The sequence below is a fragment of the Rana temporaria genome, chromosome 3 (genome assembly GCF_905171775.1).
Source record: "Rana temporaria chromosome 3, aRanTem1.1, whole genome shotgun sequence".
Taxonomy (NCBI): domain Eukaryota; kingdom Metazoa; phylum Chordata; class Amphibia; order Anura; family Ranidae; genus Rana; species Rana temporaria.
In genome coordinates, this window is record NC_053491.1 from 370,690,604 (window position 1) to 370,708,762 (window position 18,159).

At 45.7% G+C, this 18,159-nt stretch overlaps 1 protein-coding gene across 4 annotated transcripts in view; it reads right to left on the bottom strand.

Moving 5' to 3' along the window:
* Positions 1–10,184, bottom strand: part of AEBP2 (AE binding protein 2) — a 35,185-nt gene extending 25,001 nt beyond the window's left edge. The window contains exon 1 of one of the 4 annotated variants that reach the window (XM_040345463.1): positions 9,921–10,184. In XM_040345463.1, the coding sequence (XP_040201397.1) occupies positions 9,921–10,135 (215 nt within the window). In that variant the 5' untranslated portion in view covers positions 10,136–10,184. The remainder of the gene's footprint in view (positions 1–9,920) is intronic. The other 3 variants (XM_040345461.1, XM_040345464.1, XM_040345462.1) reach the window with 3 other exon arrangements.
* Between the last annotated feature and the right edge of the window lie 7,975 nt (positions 10,185–18,159).

Here is an 18,159-nt window from a genome sequence, read left to right on the forward strand (position 1 = left end):
GTATTGAAGACCAATTCTGGCAACCACTTTTTTTTTTTTCTTTAGACAGATGGGTATACCTGGGTCCCACTGGTTTCTCCTAGTTCAGTGCTGGTGGCACTATGGACATCATCTGAAGTTGAAGGGAAGCAAGCATGATGCGTCATCTGCTGCATTAACCACCCACAGTACATTTGTCATTACTTACACCAAATACAGTTGGTAGCCTTTTGTACTGTGGGCGGTCCTTTTTCAGGATAAAAAGTGATCCCAGCAGTAGATTCGCCACAAGATCACTTTAAAGCGGCAGGGAAAAAAAAATAAAAAATTAAAAAGCACCCTGTCCCTCTGTGCTCATGCGCAGAAGCAAAACGCACGCAAGTCACACCCACATATGTAAATAGTTTAAAACACATGGAGGTATCGCCACGATCGAGTGAGACAAATCATTTTAGCACTACAACTCCTTGCACTCTAGTCAGGTAACCTCCTATGGAGATTTTTAAGTACCATAGTTTGTCACCATTCCACAAGCGTGCATAATTTTAAAGCATGACATGTTTTATATATTCTAAATCTGGTGAAACATCTTTCACATTATACAAAAGAATAGGGCTAACTTTACATTATTTTTTTTTTATTCAAAAAAGTATCTTTTTTCCAAAAACAATTGCGTCTGGAAGGCAGCTGTGAAAATACAGTGCGACATAAAATTATAAATTATTATAAACAATCGCCATTTTATTCTCTGGTGTCTCTGTTAAAAATATATCTAATGCTTGGGGGTTCGAAGTGATTTTCCAGCAAAAAAATTACCCCAAACATACAGCCAATGTCATTAAGAACCATCTTCAGAGTAAATGAGAACAAAGAGTCCTGGAAGTGATGTCCCCCCCCCCCCCACAGAGCCCCGGTCTCATGGAGTCTGTCTGGGATTACATGAAGACACAGAAGGAAGGATTTGAGGCAGAAGATCTGTGGTCAGTTCTCCAAGATGTTTGGAACAACCTACCTGCCGAGTTCCTTCAACAACTGTGTGCAAGTGTACCTAGAGGAATGGATGCTGGTTTGAAACCAAAAAGGGCAATCGCACCAAATATTAATTTGGATTATTCTTCAGTTGGCTCACTTTGCATTTTGTAAATTGATAATCAAAATATAATTATATATAATTTTTTTTAAAGCATTCTTGCTTTACAGCGTTTCTTCAAACCTGCCTAAAACACAAAAATCACAGAGGAATCATATCATAAAATAACGGAATAATGTTGCAGCTGGTATACACCCTGTCACAGCAGTTACATCACGGTTACAGCAGGCCCAGGGGAATTCTGGGAAGGAAATGAAGGCAATAATTCATTACATTGTCTGTATAGGTTGAAGGCCCTCCAATATACTGAAAAATATTGTAAAGTCACTATGGGGTAAATCCCTGTAAAGATAATCAGATTATACATTCCTGCTTATCTCACATTTACATGCAGGCCAAGCTCCTAAAACCGAGGCAAACCGTTCGGTACCTGGTAACTCCTTTTCTAGGACGCAGCACACATTTAACCCCTTGCTCACCCTAAATGTTAACCCCATTCCCAGTAGTGTCATTAGTAGTGACCGTGTATAGTATCACTGATCACTATTCGAGTCACTTGCAATGTTAATGACATTCAGTCCCCCCCCCAGCATCAGTTAGAGCCCTTTCACACTGGGGTGGTGTCTGCAGTAAAGCGCTGCTATTTTTAATGGCGCTTTGCCATCATTTTTGCGGAGGTATTCGGCCGCTTACTTTTGGCCGCTTATTAAGCACCGCTAGCGGCCAAAAAAGGGTTAAAACCACCCGCAAAGCTCCGCTTTGCCGGCAGTTCAGCCGCGCTGCCTATTAATTTCAATGGGCAGGAGCGGTATACACATCACTCTAAAGATGCTGCTTGCAGGACATTTCCCAACGTCCTGCCAGGGCATCACCTCTGTGTGAAAGCACTCAGGCTTTCACACAGAGACTGCAGGGGAGCCATTTTTTCAGCCTTTTTTTTTAGCCCAAAAGCACCTGAAAAACACCTCCAGGATGAAAGGGGTCCAAGATTGCCCGCCACACTATCGCAGTCCCATTATAAGTCGCTGATCACCGTCATATAAATGTATAAAAAAAATTCCAATAATCATATATACACATATATATATATATATATATATATATATATCACACACACACCAGTTTGTAGACACTAACTTTCATGCAAACCAATCAATATACACTTATTGCAATTGTTTTTATTTGGTATGTTTTATAGCAGAAATGAGCGAATATATATATATATATATATATTATATATATATATATTTATATTTATACTACACACACACACACACCGTATTTATCGGCGTATAACGCGCACTTTTCCCCCCTTAAAAACAGGGGAAAATCGTGGGTGCGCGTTATACGCCGAGCCCGTCTCTGAGCGCCGCCGCCGACATATACCGAGCGCAGTACACTCGGCTAGGCTCGGCCACGCCCTGCGGGAGGAGTCGAGCGTACTGCGCTCGGTATATGTCGGCGGCGGCGCTCGGAGACAGCAGGGAGGACACCACAAAGGCCAAAGACGGACCGGACAAGGCCGCCGGGCAAGAGACCGAAGAGGGACATTTAAACAAAGTAGTTTTTTATTTCCAGGAAATTTCCCTCCTAGAACTGGGTGCGCGCTATACCCAGATAAATACAGTATAATATATATATATATATATATATATATATATATATATATATATATATATATATATATATATATATATATATATAAAAGCCCAAATGGAGATGGAATACCACCAAAATAAAGCTCCATTTGTTTGACTCGCAAACTTATAGCCAAGGACTGGATGTCGTCTAGAGTCCCCAACAGGAGACAATGGATTAAACAGATGAATAATAAGCCGATTAGAGAAAAATGTACCTACCGCCAAGACGCCTATCCTCTGTAGTCAGTGCCCTTCTATGCCTGCACCCGGATGGGGAAGAGAAGGAAGTGAATCTTTCTGCAGGGTTTGAGTGCGTTCCATTGCCATAGAAACTAGGAAGCTGGGCGGCAACGTCTCCTTCAGTACTGACAGAAATGCCCTGACACGGTTTTCGGCAGACAAGATCGGATGTCAATGGACACGTCAAAGAAAGAAAAATTCTCAGCTTAACTTACCAGTCAGGCCTGCGACCAATCAAGTTGTCCCAACAGTTCACATTAAAAACTGGGGTTTCCGCTATGCCCTTCCACGTGCTACTTGCTGCAAAGGCAAGGACCCCTCTGCCTTTTAGGAGAAGTGGGCTCCCTCCAGGCATACCTGCCCTCAATCTAACAATCATCATATACACTCACCAGACACGTTATTAGGTACATATTGCTAGTATTGGGTTGGACCCACTTTTGCCTTAATTCTTCATGGCATAGATTCAACAATGTGTTGGAAACATTCCTCAGAGATTTTGGTCCATATTGATATGATAGCATCATGCAGTTGCTACAGATTTGTCAGCTGCACATCCATGATGAGAATCTCTCATCCCACCACATCCCAAAGGTGCTCTATTGGATGAGATCTGATGAGTGTGGAGGCCATTGGAGTGCAGTGACCTAATTGTCATGTTCCAGAAACCAGTGGTGAGATGATCTGAGCTTTGTGACTTGGTGCATTATCCTGCTGGAAAGAGCCATCAGAAGATGGGGACACTGTAGTCATAAAGGGGTGGACATGATCAGCAATAACACTCAGGTAGGCGTGGCATTTAAACAATGCTCAATTGGTACTAAGGGGCCCAAATCATGCCAAGAAAATATCCCCCACACCATTACATCACCAGCATGAACCGCTGATACAAGGCAGGATGGATCCAGGCTTTTATGTTGTTACAGCAAATTCTGACCCCATCATCTGAATGTCGCAGCTGAAATCGAGACTCGTCAGATCAGGCAACGTTTTTCCAATATTCTATTGTCTAATTTGGATGAGCCTGTGCAATTTGTAGCCTCAGTTTCCTGTTCTTAGCTGACAGGAGTGGCTCCTGGTGTGGTCTTCTGCTGCTGTAGCCCAGGATTTGACAAAAAAATGATGCCCGGAACCCCGCTTTAAAGCCCCTTTCTCCCCCATTCTGATACTCCGTTAGAACTCAGGAAGTTGTCTTCACCACATCTAGATGCCTTAACACATTGAGTTGCTGCGATGTGATTGGCTGATTAGCAGTTTGTGTTACCGAGCAATTGAACAGATGTACCTAATAAAGTGGCCGGCGAGTATGTGCTCCTACTATGGAGGCTCTCAAAACATATCGTTATTACTGCAAATAACACTGGGGTGCCGGGGCCTCTGCAGCTTATATATGTATTTACAAATGTGTGCAAACTAATCCGCGGTTTTTAACTTGAACATTCGGTATTGTTGCAGGCTGGCTGCCAAGCTGAGAATTTTTCTTTGTGTTTTGACATGCGTTGCTTTCCACGTGCTCCTTGCACCCCCCCCCCCCCACATCTTATAAATCATCTTTTTACATTAAAATACTGCCACTACAGTATATACATTGTTTGGCTGGTCACATGATAAACTGCAGGGTCTGCCTGAGTGCTGGGTGTTCAGGTAGGAGGACATTTCCACTACAGCGTGTGTCCTCATGCTGTTATGGGAGGCAGATCATCCATGAATCAAGATGTGACATCCCACCCACTGTGTTCTTTTTTTAGTTACTGAGCAGGGAGGGACTGGGCTGTCATTTAGGATCTGTATACACGCCCAAATGTGTGATGTCACACCATGTGACCTGGAAAGCTCAGCTCAAACAAGGAAATATTCTCTCCAGCAATAGGGACCAAACTGAGCATGTGCAGCAGTACTACCCTCACTGTGTCGTATCTGGCCTTTCCAAGAGAGACCCTGCAGGAGGGGGAGGCTCTGTCCTTACAGTCCATACAAGAGCCTTTTTTACACAATACAGAGAATTAACCCCTTAAGTTCCACAGTGAGTATAACAAGCATGCTATTCGGCATATACAGACAAGATGTTACTGTTGTGGGTTTAGTAACACTTTAAGGCCAGTTGCCGTTAGTGAACAGACACCATTGACATCCGCCGCTACATAGAGGGGAGAGGAGGATTTCTCTCTATATTAAGAAAGGAGAGAAGGATTCCACCCATCGCTCGATCAATCTGCCCACCAGCCCCGCCCTTACCGCATCTAGGTTGCGTGCAATGCTTCCTCGTCTTTGCCCTGCGTCTCCTCCTCGGCGACCAATACAATCGCTTCTCAGGACCCCCTTCCTGATTGGCTGGGAGGAGAATCAGGAAAACAATAGCGAATATTAATTCGCTATTGTCACACAACTGGGTTCTGGGGGCGCAGTGCTCTGCATCCTGAACCCACTTTTTCTTGAAGCCAATTAGAGCCTCAGGCTCTGATCAGGTGCTTCAAAACAACCAACCCCCCCCCCCCCCCCAGAATCCATGAATCCTGCATGTAGATTAGGGGCAGGCGCATGGGTAAAGGGACCAGCGCCCCTTATGGATGGGCCACCACTGGTCCCTACCTTTCCACTCTATATAAGGGGAGGTTGGGATTTCTCCAAGATGTGGGCCGTAGGGCTGCAACTAACGATTTTCATAATCGATTAGTTGGCCGATTAATAACAAAAAAAAAAAAAAAAATTATAATTTTGTGGTGATTTGCATTTTTTTGGCCAATTTGTTGTTGGGCAGATTAAAAAACACAAATTGCCGCAAAAACACATTACATACTTTTCTGCAGCTGGCACAGAAAGTCCTTGCCCTTTCCAAATACGCAGCAGCTGAAAAAAATCCTGGATGTGAACGTGTCCCATAGGAAAACATGTAAATGAACTGTAGTGTGTTTCTACAAAAAGCACCAAAAAACAGAGGTGTGACCCCGGCCTGAGATGTTTAGTAACATAATGGGGTTAAAAAACATAAAATTAGTACAAAAAGAGCAAATAATCGCTACTGTAAGGGGTTCATTTTTTTTTACCGTGGGACAGTGAGAGTAATATTTACAGTAGCCATTTGCTTTTTTTGTACAATAAAGGGCTAATTTTAGTTATTTTTTAACCCCATTATGTTACTGGCCGATTAATCGATTATGAAAATTGTAATCGATTAGTTGTTTCAGCCCTAATGTGGGGAGAAGTTTCATGAAAAGTTGTGTATTAGGATCCATATGTAGAAGGGGAGAGGATGATTTCTCTCTATATTAGGAGGAGGGGGGGGGGGGGTCTTTCTCTCTCTCTATATAAAAGGGGAGAGGATGATTTCTCTCTATATTAGGAGGAGGGTCTTTCTTTCTCTCTCTATATAAAAGGGGATAGGATGATTTATCTCTATATTAGGAGGGGGGGGGGGGTATTTCTCTCTCTATATAGAAGGGGAGAGGATGATTTCTCTCTATATTAGGAGAAGGGGGGGGGGGGTCTCTCTCTATATAGAAGGGGAGAGGAGAATTTCTTTCTATATTAGGAGGAGGGGGGGGTCTTCTTCTCTCTTTCTATATAGAAGGGGAGAGGAGGATTTATCTCTATATTAGGAGGGGGGGGGGGGTCTTTCTCTCTCTCTATATATAAAAGGGGAGAGGAGGATTTCTCTCTATATTAGGAGTGGGGTCTCTCTATATATTAGATAGGAGGGGTTTCTATATTTGGGGTCTCTCTCTCTCTCTACAGATTAGATGGGGGGGGACTCTCTCTATATTAGATAGGGGAGTGGTCTCTCTCTCTATACAAGGAGGGAAGGGGTCACTATATATTAGGAGGGGGTCTATATTAGATAGGGGAGTGGTCTCTATATTAGGAGGGGGGTCTCTATACATTAGGAAGGGAGGGGTCTCTCTCTCTATATGAGGGGTCTTTATTAGATGGGGGAGGGGTCTCTATATTAAGAAAGGGGGGTCTCTATATATATTAGGGTGGGAGGGGCCTCTATCTCTCTATATATATATATATATATTTATTAAGAAGGGGGTCTTTCTACCTCTCTCTATATATATTAGGAGGGGAGGGGCCTCTCTATATTAGGAGGGGGATATATCTCTCTCTCTATATATTAGGAAGGGAGAGGGCTCTATATTAGGAGTGGGGTCTCTATATTAGGAAGGTGGGGTCTATCTCTATATATTAGGAGGGGAGCGGTATATATATATATATATATATATATATATATATATATATATATATATATATATATATATATATATATATATATATATATATATATATATATATATATATATATATATATGGAGGGGCCTCTATTAGGAGAGGGGCCTCTCTGTATGTTAGGAAGGGGCCTTTATTAGGAGGGGGGTCTCTCTCTATATATATTAGGAGAGAGGTCTCTCTATATATTAGGAGAGAGGGGGGGGGGGGGTCTCTCTCTCTATATATGAGGAAGGGAGGGGCCTCTATATTAGGAGGGGGGTCTCTCTCTCTCTATATATTAGGAGAGGGGGGGGTCTCTCTCTATATATGAGGAAGGGAGGGGCCTCTATATTAGGAGGGGGCCGCTCTCTCTCTATATATTAGGAGGGGGCCTATCTCTATTAGGAGGGGGTCTCTCTCTCTATATATATATATATATATATATATATATATATATATATATATATATATATATATATATATATATATTTTAGGAGGGGGGGGGTTCTCTATGTAAATTAGGAGGGGGGGTTCTCTCTATATATATATTAGGAGGGGGCCTCTATATATATTTTAAGAGGAGGTGGTTCTCTCTCTCATATATATATATATATATATATATATATATATATATATATATATATATATATATATATATATTTATATATATTAGGAGGGGTCTCTCTCTCTCTATATTAGGAGGGGGGGATTATATATATATATATATATATATATATATATTTTAGGAGGGGGGGTTCTCTCTATATATATTAGGAGGGGTCTCTCTCTATATTAGGAGGGGGGGGATCTCTCTATATATATTTTAGGAGGGGGGGGGGGGGTTCTCTCTATATATATATATATATATATTAGGAGGGAGGGGCCTCTCTATATTAGGAGGGGATCTCTCTCTATATATTTTAGGAGGGGGGTTCTCTCTCTATATATATATATATATATATATATATATATATATATATATATATATAGAGGGGGATCTCTCTCTATATATATTTTAGGAGGGGGGTTCTCTCTATATATATATATTAGGAGGGGGGGGGGGTTTCTCTCTATATATATTTTAGGAGGGGATCTCTATATATATTTTAGGAGGGGTTCTCTCTATATATATTAGGAGGGGTTCTCTATATATATTTTAGGAGGGGGGGGGGTTCTCTCTATATATATTAGGAGGGAGGGGCCTCTCTATATTAGGAGGGGATCTCTCTCTATATATTTTAGGAGGGGGGTTCTCTCTATATATATTAGGAGGGGGGGGGGGTTCTCTCTATATATATTAGGAGGGGGGGGTTCTCTCTATATATATTAGGAGGGGGGGGGTTCTCTCTATATATATTAGGAGGGGGGGTTCTCTCTATATATATTAGGAGGGGGGGGTTCTCTCTATATATATTAGGAGGGGGGGGTTCTCTCTCTCTCTCTATATATATATATATATATATATATTAGGAGGGGATCTCTATATATATATTTTAGGAGGGGGGGGGGTTCTCTCTATATATATTAGGAGGGGATCTCTATATATATTTTAGGAGGGGGGGGGTTCTCTCTATATATATTAGGAGGGGATCTCTATATATATTTTAGGAGGGGGGGGGTTCTCTCTATATATATTAGGAGGGGGGGTTCTCTCTATATATATTAGGAGGGGATCTCTATATATATTTTAGGAGGGGGGGGGTTCCCTCTATATATATTAGGAGGGGTCTCTCTCTCTCTATATATATTTTAGGATGGAGTCTCTCTCTCTATATATATATATATATATATTTTAGGAGGGGGGGGGTCTCTCTCTCTATATATATATTAGGAGGGGTCTCTCTCTCTCTCTATATATTTTAGGAGGGGGGGTTTCTCTCTCTCTCTATATATATATATATATATATTAGGAGGGGTCTCTCTCTCTATATATATTTTAGGAGGGGGGGCTCTCTATATATATTAGGAGGGGTCTCTATCTCCCTATATATATTTTAGGAGGGGGGTTCTCTCTATATATATTAGGAGGGGGGGTTCTCTCTATATATATTAGGAGGGGGGGGTTCTGTCTATATATATTAGGAGGGGGGGTTCTCTCTCTATATCTATATATATATTATGAGGGGATCTCTATATATATTTTAGGAGGGGGGGGGGGGGTTCTCTCTATATATATTAGGAGGGGATCTCTATATATATTTTAGGAGGGGGGGGGGGGGTTTCTCTCTCTCTATATATATATATATATATATATATATATATATATATATATATTAGGAGGGGTCTCTCTCTCTCTCTCTATATATTTTAGGAGGGGGGGGGGGTTCTCTCTATATATATTAGGAGGGGGGGTTCTCTCTCTCTCATATATATATATATATATATATATATATATATATATATTTATTAGGAGGGGTTTCTCTCTCTATATATATTTTAGGAGGGGGGCTCTCTATATATATTAGGAGGGGTCTCTCTCTCCCTATATATATTTTAGGAGGGGGGTTCTCTCTATATATTAGGGGGGCCTCTCTATATTAGGAGGGGGGGCTCTCTCTCCCTATATATATTTTAGGAGGGGGGGTTCTCTCTATATATATATATTAGGGGGGCCTCTCTATATTAGGAGGGGTCTCTCTCTATATTAGACCCCACCTGCCCCCCTCGCTGCATTAGAATGGGCGGAGTCTCCCTCGCTGTGCTCCCCTCTGCCCCCCTTTCTGGTGGGGGATGGGGTGTGGGGGGTCTCTCTGTAATAACCCCACCTGTCCTCGGAGTCCATGCGGCTGAGGGGTTCGGCCTCCTCCCCTCCGGTGGTTCCGTTACGTGAGGAGGCCCCTGTGGTCGGGGCGCTGCTGATCGTGCTATCCCCGCTTCTCCCCGGACTACTGGACCTCTCCGAACTGCCATCATCTCCGTCCTCCTCATAGGGGATGACGGGGCTCTCACAGCAAAGGGTCTCTGGAACGTCCACCGCCATCACTGCACCAAAACGAACTGACGCCACCAGGAGGCGGCGACTGCGTGCGGGGAGGAGACACGGACCGCCGTCACAGTGGGCGGGGGCTTTGTACGGGGGAGGTGCGGGATACCTGAAGAGACATCGCGGAGGGGCGGGAACAGCGTTCATAAAAGGAGTGGGCGGAGACATGGGGGCGTTGAGATATAAAACGCTGCCCGCCTGACTCCGCCTCTTCTCTATCACCCCGGAGAGTGACGTTTGGCTCCTCCCCCTGCGGTGCTAATAAAACATATATTTTTAACCCGGATTCTACTTAGAGGCTTCCCTCCGAATCTGCACTACATGGAAAAAAGAATACGCCATAGTGAAGGCGGAGGTTTTAGTGTATTTTGCGATTTTAAATCCGACCGTCCCAGTGTTGCCATGGTAACAGGTGACCAATATGGCAGCCTATGGGGAAGAAGGCGGGGCTTGATTCTTCATCTCTAGAAGCTCTAAACGCCGCATAATGTCTGCTGTACACAGAACAGCCACCTCCCATGTTATCTAGTACTGCTTCTTTGTTATTGTAGATAAAATCTCAGAATCCACCTTTGGTGAAATGTGGACTCACAGATGGTCCCTGTAGCACTTCTTGCATTAGATGTCATCATCACTCTGATGGCTGACATCATTTATCCCACTTCCTCTGAGCCCAGATCATCCAGGACCCAAGCCTGTGATTGGACAGGGAAAGGAGAAGCAACAGTGACAAGTCCATTACTCTTGTCAAGTGCTTTCTCCTCCCTGTGCCCTGGTTCGCACAATTTGAGCCATACAAAACATATGGCTCACAATCACACCGCACCAACATCACATGTGACGTGCGCAGGAATGCCTTGCGATTCCTATGCAGCGTGACCCTCGGCTCTATCAGCATGCTTCTTGTCAGCACATGAAAGTAGACATTCACCCAAAACATAACTTCCATCCTAAAATAAATCTATACAGCCCTGTAAACAAGAAATCGCTATACTTTTCTGCAGCCGCTGCGATATGGTCAAACGCTGCGCTGTCAGCGGCGGCTTCAGTGTGCGCAGGACAGGCAGCAGACAACGGAAGCCCCTATGAGTGCCATCATTTCCCAGCCATTGTCGGTTCTCTCCCACACACAGCATCCGCTGCTGGAAACCAGACTTGGCTTTAGAAAAGGTATGCATAGTGATTTCTCCTTTACAGGGCTAGATACAGTGAGGGGGGAAAAAGTATTTGACCCCCTGCTGATTTTGTGCGTTTGCCCACTGACAAAGAAAGTATCAGCCTATAATTTTAATGAGACAAAAAAAGACACCACTGGCCATCGCAGTAAGCTGCATTGGAAGGCTACATGAGATATAAACAGGGCCATGCAGTGGTGTAGCATGGGTTGTAAGCACCGGGGCAGAGCAAGTAATTTGCACCCCCTAACCTTTGGGCTTTTTGCATTCCCTGAGTCCTGTCCCTTTCCTTCCTACAATAGTACTGACCACTACACTAACCCTTCACAATTCCTATACTGACCACTACACTAACCCTTCACAATTCCTATACTGACCACTACACTAACCCTTCACAATTCCTATACTGACCACTACACTAACCTGAGTTCTACACTGTCCACTACACACTGAACAGACCACACCACTACACAACACACTGAACAGACCACACCACTACACAACACACTGAACAGACCACACCACTACACACTGAACAGACCACACCACTACACACTGAACAGACTACACACTGAACAGACCACACCACTACACACTGAACAGACCACACCACTACACACTGAACAGACCACACCACTACACACTGAACAGACCACACCACTACACACTGAACAGACTACACACTGAACAGACTACACACTGAACAGACTACACACTGAACAGACTACACACTGAACAGACTACACACTGAACAGACCACACCACTACACACTGAACAGACCACACCACTACACACTGAACAGACCACACCACTACACACTGAACAGACCACACCACTACACACTGAACAGACCACACCACTACACACTGAACAGACCACACCACTACACAACACACTGAACAGACCACACAACACACTGAACAGACCACACCACTACACAACACACTGACCACAACACACTGACCACACCACTACACACTGAACAGACCACACCACTACACACTGACCACACCACTACACACTGAACAGACCACACCACTACACACTGAACAGACCACACCACTACACACTGAACAGACCACACCACTACACACTGAACAGACCACACCACTACACACTGAACAGACCACACCACTACACACTGAACAGACCACACCACTACACACTGAACAGACCACACCACTACACAACACACTGAACAGACCACACCACTACACAACACACTGAACAGACCACACCACTACACAACACACTGAACAGACCACTACACAACACACTGAACAGACCACACCACTACACAACACACTGAACAGACCACACCACTACACAACACACTGACCAAACCACTACACTACACACTGAACAGACCACACCACTACACTACACACTGACCAGACCACTACACACTGACCCAACCACTACACACTGACCCAACCACTACACTACACACTGGCCCAACCACTACACTACACACTGGCCCAACCACTACACTACACACTGGCCCAACCACTACACTACACACTGGCCCAACCACTACACTACACACTGGCCCAACCACTACACTACACACTGGCCCAACCACTACACTACACTACACAACACACTGACCACTACACTACACACTGGACAGACCATGTCCACTCCCCTGGGCCAGCAGCATGACTCACGAGGGAGTCTCTCACCTGCTGCTTTTCTTCCATCAGTGCTGATGGTACAACGATCTGGGATCTGGTCCGGAGGAGAAGACGACAGCCGCAACTCACAGCTAAGTGGAGGCCAGCCCCGCTCACCAGCAATCAGGGATAGGCCAGCCCTGCCACCGCACGTAACCCCATTCATTCAATCACAGAGCGCCAGCCTAAAATTAAACATGGGGGCCTAAGCGTGGGGACACAGATCAAAATTGGGAGGACGGAGCGGGGGGGCTAAATGTTGCGCCCTGGTGCTGCGGCCCCCCTCGCCCCACCCACGCTACGCCACTGGGGCCATAGATCAATCCATGGTGAAAAAAAGACCACGCTTACTTACTGATCAGCTCGCAGACAACCAATTAAACCTGTCCAACAGTATGCGTTAAAAATAGGGGTTGAGTCCACACGCATTTGCAAATGCATGCGTAAGCCATAGATCCTCGCCACAGCACCCTAGTATCTGTGGTACTCAACGCTAACTAACAAGGTACAGGAGCACACTGAGCACCCAACAAGTAGCTCAATGGCTGCAAAGGTGTCGGTGTGTTGCCTGACCAATACACATGACCGTGATACAAAAAAAGAGGCCTATAGCTGTCCATCACACTGGATACTCAGTGTGCTCCTGTACCTTTAAAGAAAGTGTGGGCTCCCCTTCAGCACCCCACACTCCCGCTGCTCTTACCGAGCCTCCCGTCCCATCGGGAGACCCGGTCCGCGATCCGGTGTTCTGAAAAGATGGGTCCCCGTCGGATAATGCGCGGGCTTGACTGCGCAGGCGCGAACGGAGCCGCATGAACAGCTGTTTTCGACAGCTGTACACAGCGCCTGCACAATCAACACGCCCCACGCTCACGATACTCGGGTGGGTTATTCATTTAATACAACAAGGGGCGGATGCATACAGAAGAGGCCGCATGATGGGCAGTACTTTTCTCAAAGGGGCATATGTAATATTGAGAAGCGTGGCTACAGGGGATGCATTTAAAGGGGTGGTTCCCCCTAAAACTAATTTCTAACAATACATTCGGAAGACTGCTTACACTGCGGGTAGGCTGGCTTTTTTTTTTTTTTCGTACATACCTCGATCATATCGCATATCGCCGTTTCATCCCTCGGCTTCCGGGTATGAGTCTTGCTGGACCTAGTTGATTGACGTTCCTCCGACCGGCGCATACTGCGCGTCACGACTTTCCGTCAGAAGCCGAACGTCATTGCGCAGGCGCCGTATAGAGTCGGCTCTATACGGCGCCTGCGCAGCGACGTTCGGCTTCTTTCGGAAAGTCGTGACGTCAAGTATGCGTCGGTCAGAGGAACGCCAATCAACTAGGAACGCCCACCGCCACAAGACTCATACCCGGAAGTTGAGGGATGAAACGGCGATATCGAGGTATGTACAAAAAAAAAAAAGCCAGCCTACCCGCAGTGTAAGCAGTATTCCAAATGTATTGTTAGAAATTTGTTTTTAAGGGGGAACCACCCCTTTAAACATATATTAGTAATGGATGTGTAAAAAAAAAATCACTGCTCAATAATACATTACTTGTGACAGCAAATGTGATTTTTTTTTTTAAAGCAATAAATAAAAATAAAATAAATTGAAAAAAAAAAATGGAAAGCGCCCCCATCCCCGCGAGCACCCGCAGCAAAGAAACGCAGAGGTAAGTGGCGCCTGCATATGTAAACGTGTTCAAATCACACATGTGAGGTATCGCCGCGATCGTCAGAGTGAGAGAAATAATTCTAGGCCTAGACCTCCTCTGTAACTCTTACCTGGTAACCGTCATTTTTTCTTTAAAGTGCCATCTATGGAGATTTTTACGTACCATAGTTTGTTGCCATTCCACAAGTGTGTGAAATTTCAAAGCATGACATGTTGGGTATCTGTTTACTCAGAGTAACATCCTCCTTCATATTATAAAAAAATTGGCCTAACTTTACAGTTTCGTTTTTTTTTTTTTTTTATTAATGAAGGTGTATTTTTTCCTAAAAAATAGAATTTTTTGTACTCACCGTAAAATCCTTTTCTTTGTCGTCCATGGACGGACACAGCCTCTTCATTCATGACAAAGTGGGTTATGTTCCCTGTCTACAGGAGAGGACTAGGCAGAACATGTTAGATACATATCATTTTAAAAACAGAGCTGAACAGCCCCACCCAGGGGGCGGTCCCTCCGGACATAACCCTCCTCCCAGCAGCATGCAGCCTCAGTTCGTAACAAGCAGTACAAACCTAAAAAGGAGGGGTTGGTGCTGTGTCCGTCCATGGACGACAAAGAAAAGGATTTTACGGTTAGTACAAAAAATCCTATTTTCTCTTGTCGTCCATGGACGGACACAGCCTCTTCATTCATGACAAAGTGGGACGTCCCCAAGCAGTGTAAAAAAAATGAGGGGTGGGAACAGTATCAGTCAAAAAAAAAAAACACACACACAAGTTCACCCCAAACAGGCAGAGCTCCTCAACGGAGGAGATGCAACTTTAAACAGCCGCCTGCAAAACCTTGCGCCCGAGGGAAGCATCTGAAGATGCACTCACATCAACCTTGTAAACTTTTGAAAAAGTGTGAACGGACGACCAAGTCGGAAAGCCCCAATTGGAAGCACCAATTGCCCTGGTGGAATGTGCCGTGACCGGAAATGGGGGCGCCCGACCCCTAAGAGCATAAGCCTGTATGACAATCTGTCTAATCCACCGAGAAATGGTGGCTGACGAGACCGTCAGGCCCCTTTGTGGACCAGATACCGACACAAAAAGTGAGTCAGACCTCCGAAACGGAGCCGTAGCTGACAGGTACAACCGCAGAGCGCGTACCACGTCCAAGGAATGAAGTGCAACCTCCCTAGCATGCACTGGCTTAGGACACAAGGACGGAAGCACAATGTCCTCGTTAAGGTGAAAGATGAAACCACCTTCGGAAGAAAAGAAGGTCGCGGACGTAACACCGCCTTGTCCCTATGGAGAACTAAGTATGGTGACTTGCAGGACAAGGCCGCCAGCTCAGAAACCCTTCTGACAGACGTAATGGCCACCAAGAAGGCCACCTTCTGAGAAAGCGTCAAGAGAGGAATCTCTCTGATGTCCTCGAAGGGAGATTTCTGAAGAACCGAGAGCACCAGATTCAAATCCCATGGGGGAAGAGGTGGTCTCAAAGGGGGAAGTACATGACGAACCCCCTGCACAAAAGTACCCACCAGCGAATGAGCCGCCAAAGGCCGCTGGAAGAACACAGCCAAGGCTGAAATCTGACCCTTAATGGTGCTTAAGGCAAGCTTTTGATCCACGCCACGCTGTAAAAACAGCAGGATTCTGGATACCAAATACGTCCGTGGACACCAATCCATCTCTTCGCACATAGAGATCTAGGCCTTACAAGTGCGACGGTAAATCTTCCTAGAGGAAGACTTCCTAGCCCGCCGCATAGTTGGAATGACCGAGTCAGAAAGACCTTGGTCCCTTAGAACCTGGCTTTCAATAGCCATGCCGTTAAAGCCAGCGACTGTAAAGCAGGATGGAGTATAGGACCTTGGGACAGAAGGTCCTCCCGCACTGGCAGCCGCCAGGGCGTATCCGCCACTAGGCGCATGAGATCGGCGTACCACGGACGCCGGGGCGATTAGGATCATTGGGATCCCCTCGGTCTCCACTCTGCGGAGCAGTCGAGGCAGCAACTTCAGTGGGGGAAAGGCATATAGATCAACCGATACTGACCCCATGGGGCTACCAACGCGTCTGACGCGTCTGCCCAGGGATCCCTGGACCTGGCCACGAACCTCAACACCTTGCAGTTGAGACGAGAGGCCAGGAGATCCACATCCGGAGTTCCCCATCTCCTGCAAATGAGATGAAACACCTCCTGATGCAACGACCATTCTCCCTGGTCCAGCATCTGGCGACTCAGGTAGTCTGCCTGCCAGTTCTCCACGCCCAGGATGTAGACGGCCGACAGTGCCGGCACGCTTCCTTCTGCCCACCTTAGGATGTGAGCGACCTCGGACGTTGCAGCCGAGCTTCGGGTTCCCCCCTGATGGTTGATATAAGCCACCGCCGTGGCGTTGTCCGACTGGATCCTGATCGAGCGGCCCTGCAACCTCCTTGACCACGAGGAGAGGCATAGCCTGATTGCCCGAAGTTCCAAGACATTGATCGGTAGACGGGACTCTTCTAGAGTCCAACGACCCTGGGCCGACTGGACCCCCCAGATGCCCCCCCAGCCCGAGAGGCTGGCGTCCGTCGTAACCACCGTCCACTGGAAGGGGAGAAAAGACTTCCCTGCCCGAAGAGCCGGGGATCTCAACCACCAATTCAGAGAAGTCCTGACCAGCTGGCTGACCTGAATCTGACGATCCAGAGATGATGGGGATCTGTTCCACTTGGACAGGATCTCCCTCTGTAGTACTCGGGTATGGAACTGGGCGAACAGTACCGCCTCGAACGAGGCCACCATGAGGCCCAGAACTCGCATACAAAACCGAAGAGACGACCACTTGCGGGATGTCAAAGCTCTCACAGCAGACTGGAGCATCTGCAATTTTTCCAGGGGAAGAAAGACCCTCGCTTTCGAGGAGTCCAGAATCAACCCCAGGTATTCCAAATGCTGAGTCGGAACCAGAACCGACTTCTGAATGTTCAAGACCCACCCGAACTCTTGGAGGGTCTGGCTGGTTATGGCCACGTCCTCCCTTAATTCTGAGGCAGAAGCGTTTGTGCTCCTCTTTAGTGCCTTAGTTGGTGCACCAAGTTTTGTGCTCATAGTTATACAGTTAATTTTACTAAAAAAAACAATGCCCAGTGGTTTTTAACAGACCACTGCTCCTCCCATACATTGGCACTTGGCTGAGACGTCAGTTTCGACCAACATCCGACCCCCTTTTGGGCCTTTTGTCTCACAACTAGTAGCACTCATGCTTTTTCAGCACAATATGCTACACATTTTTCCTGGCCCTTTTATGCACTGCAGTATGCCCTTCTACTTCTCTCCCTTCTTTTCTTCCCTTCCTCTCTACTTCATTTATTTTCCCTAGGTCCTTGCGGTGGCTGAACAGAGACGTTATATGGTTAACTTCCCATGTATCATGACACTTAACTGGTTGTCCCTGAATATACAGGGACTGAACTCCCCCCAAAAAAGGGTGAAGGTTTTTAAATATCTT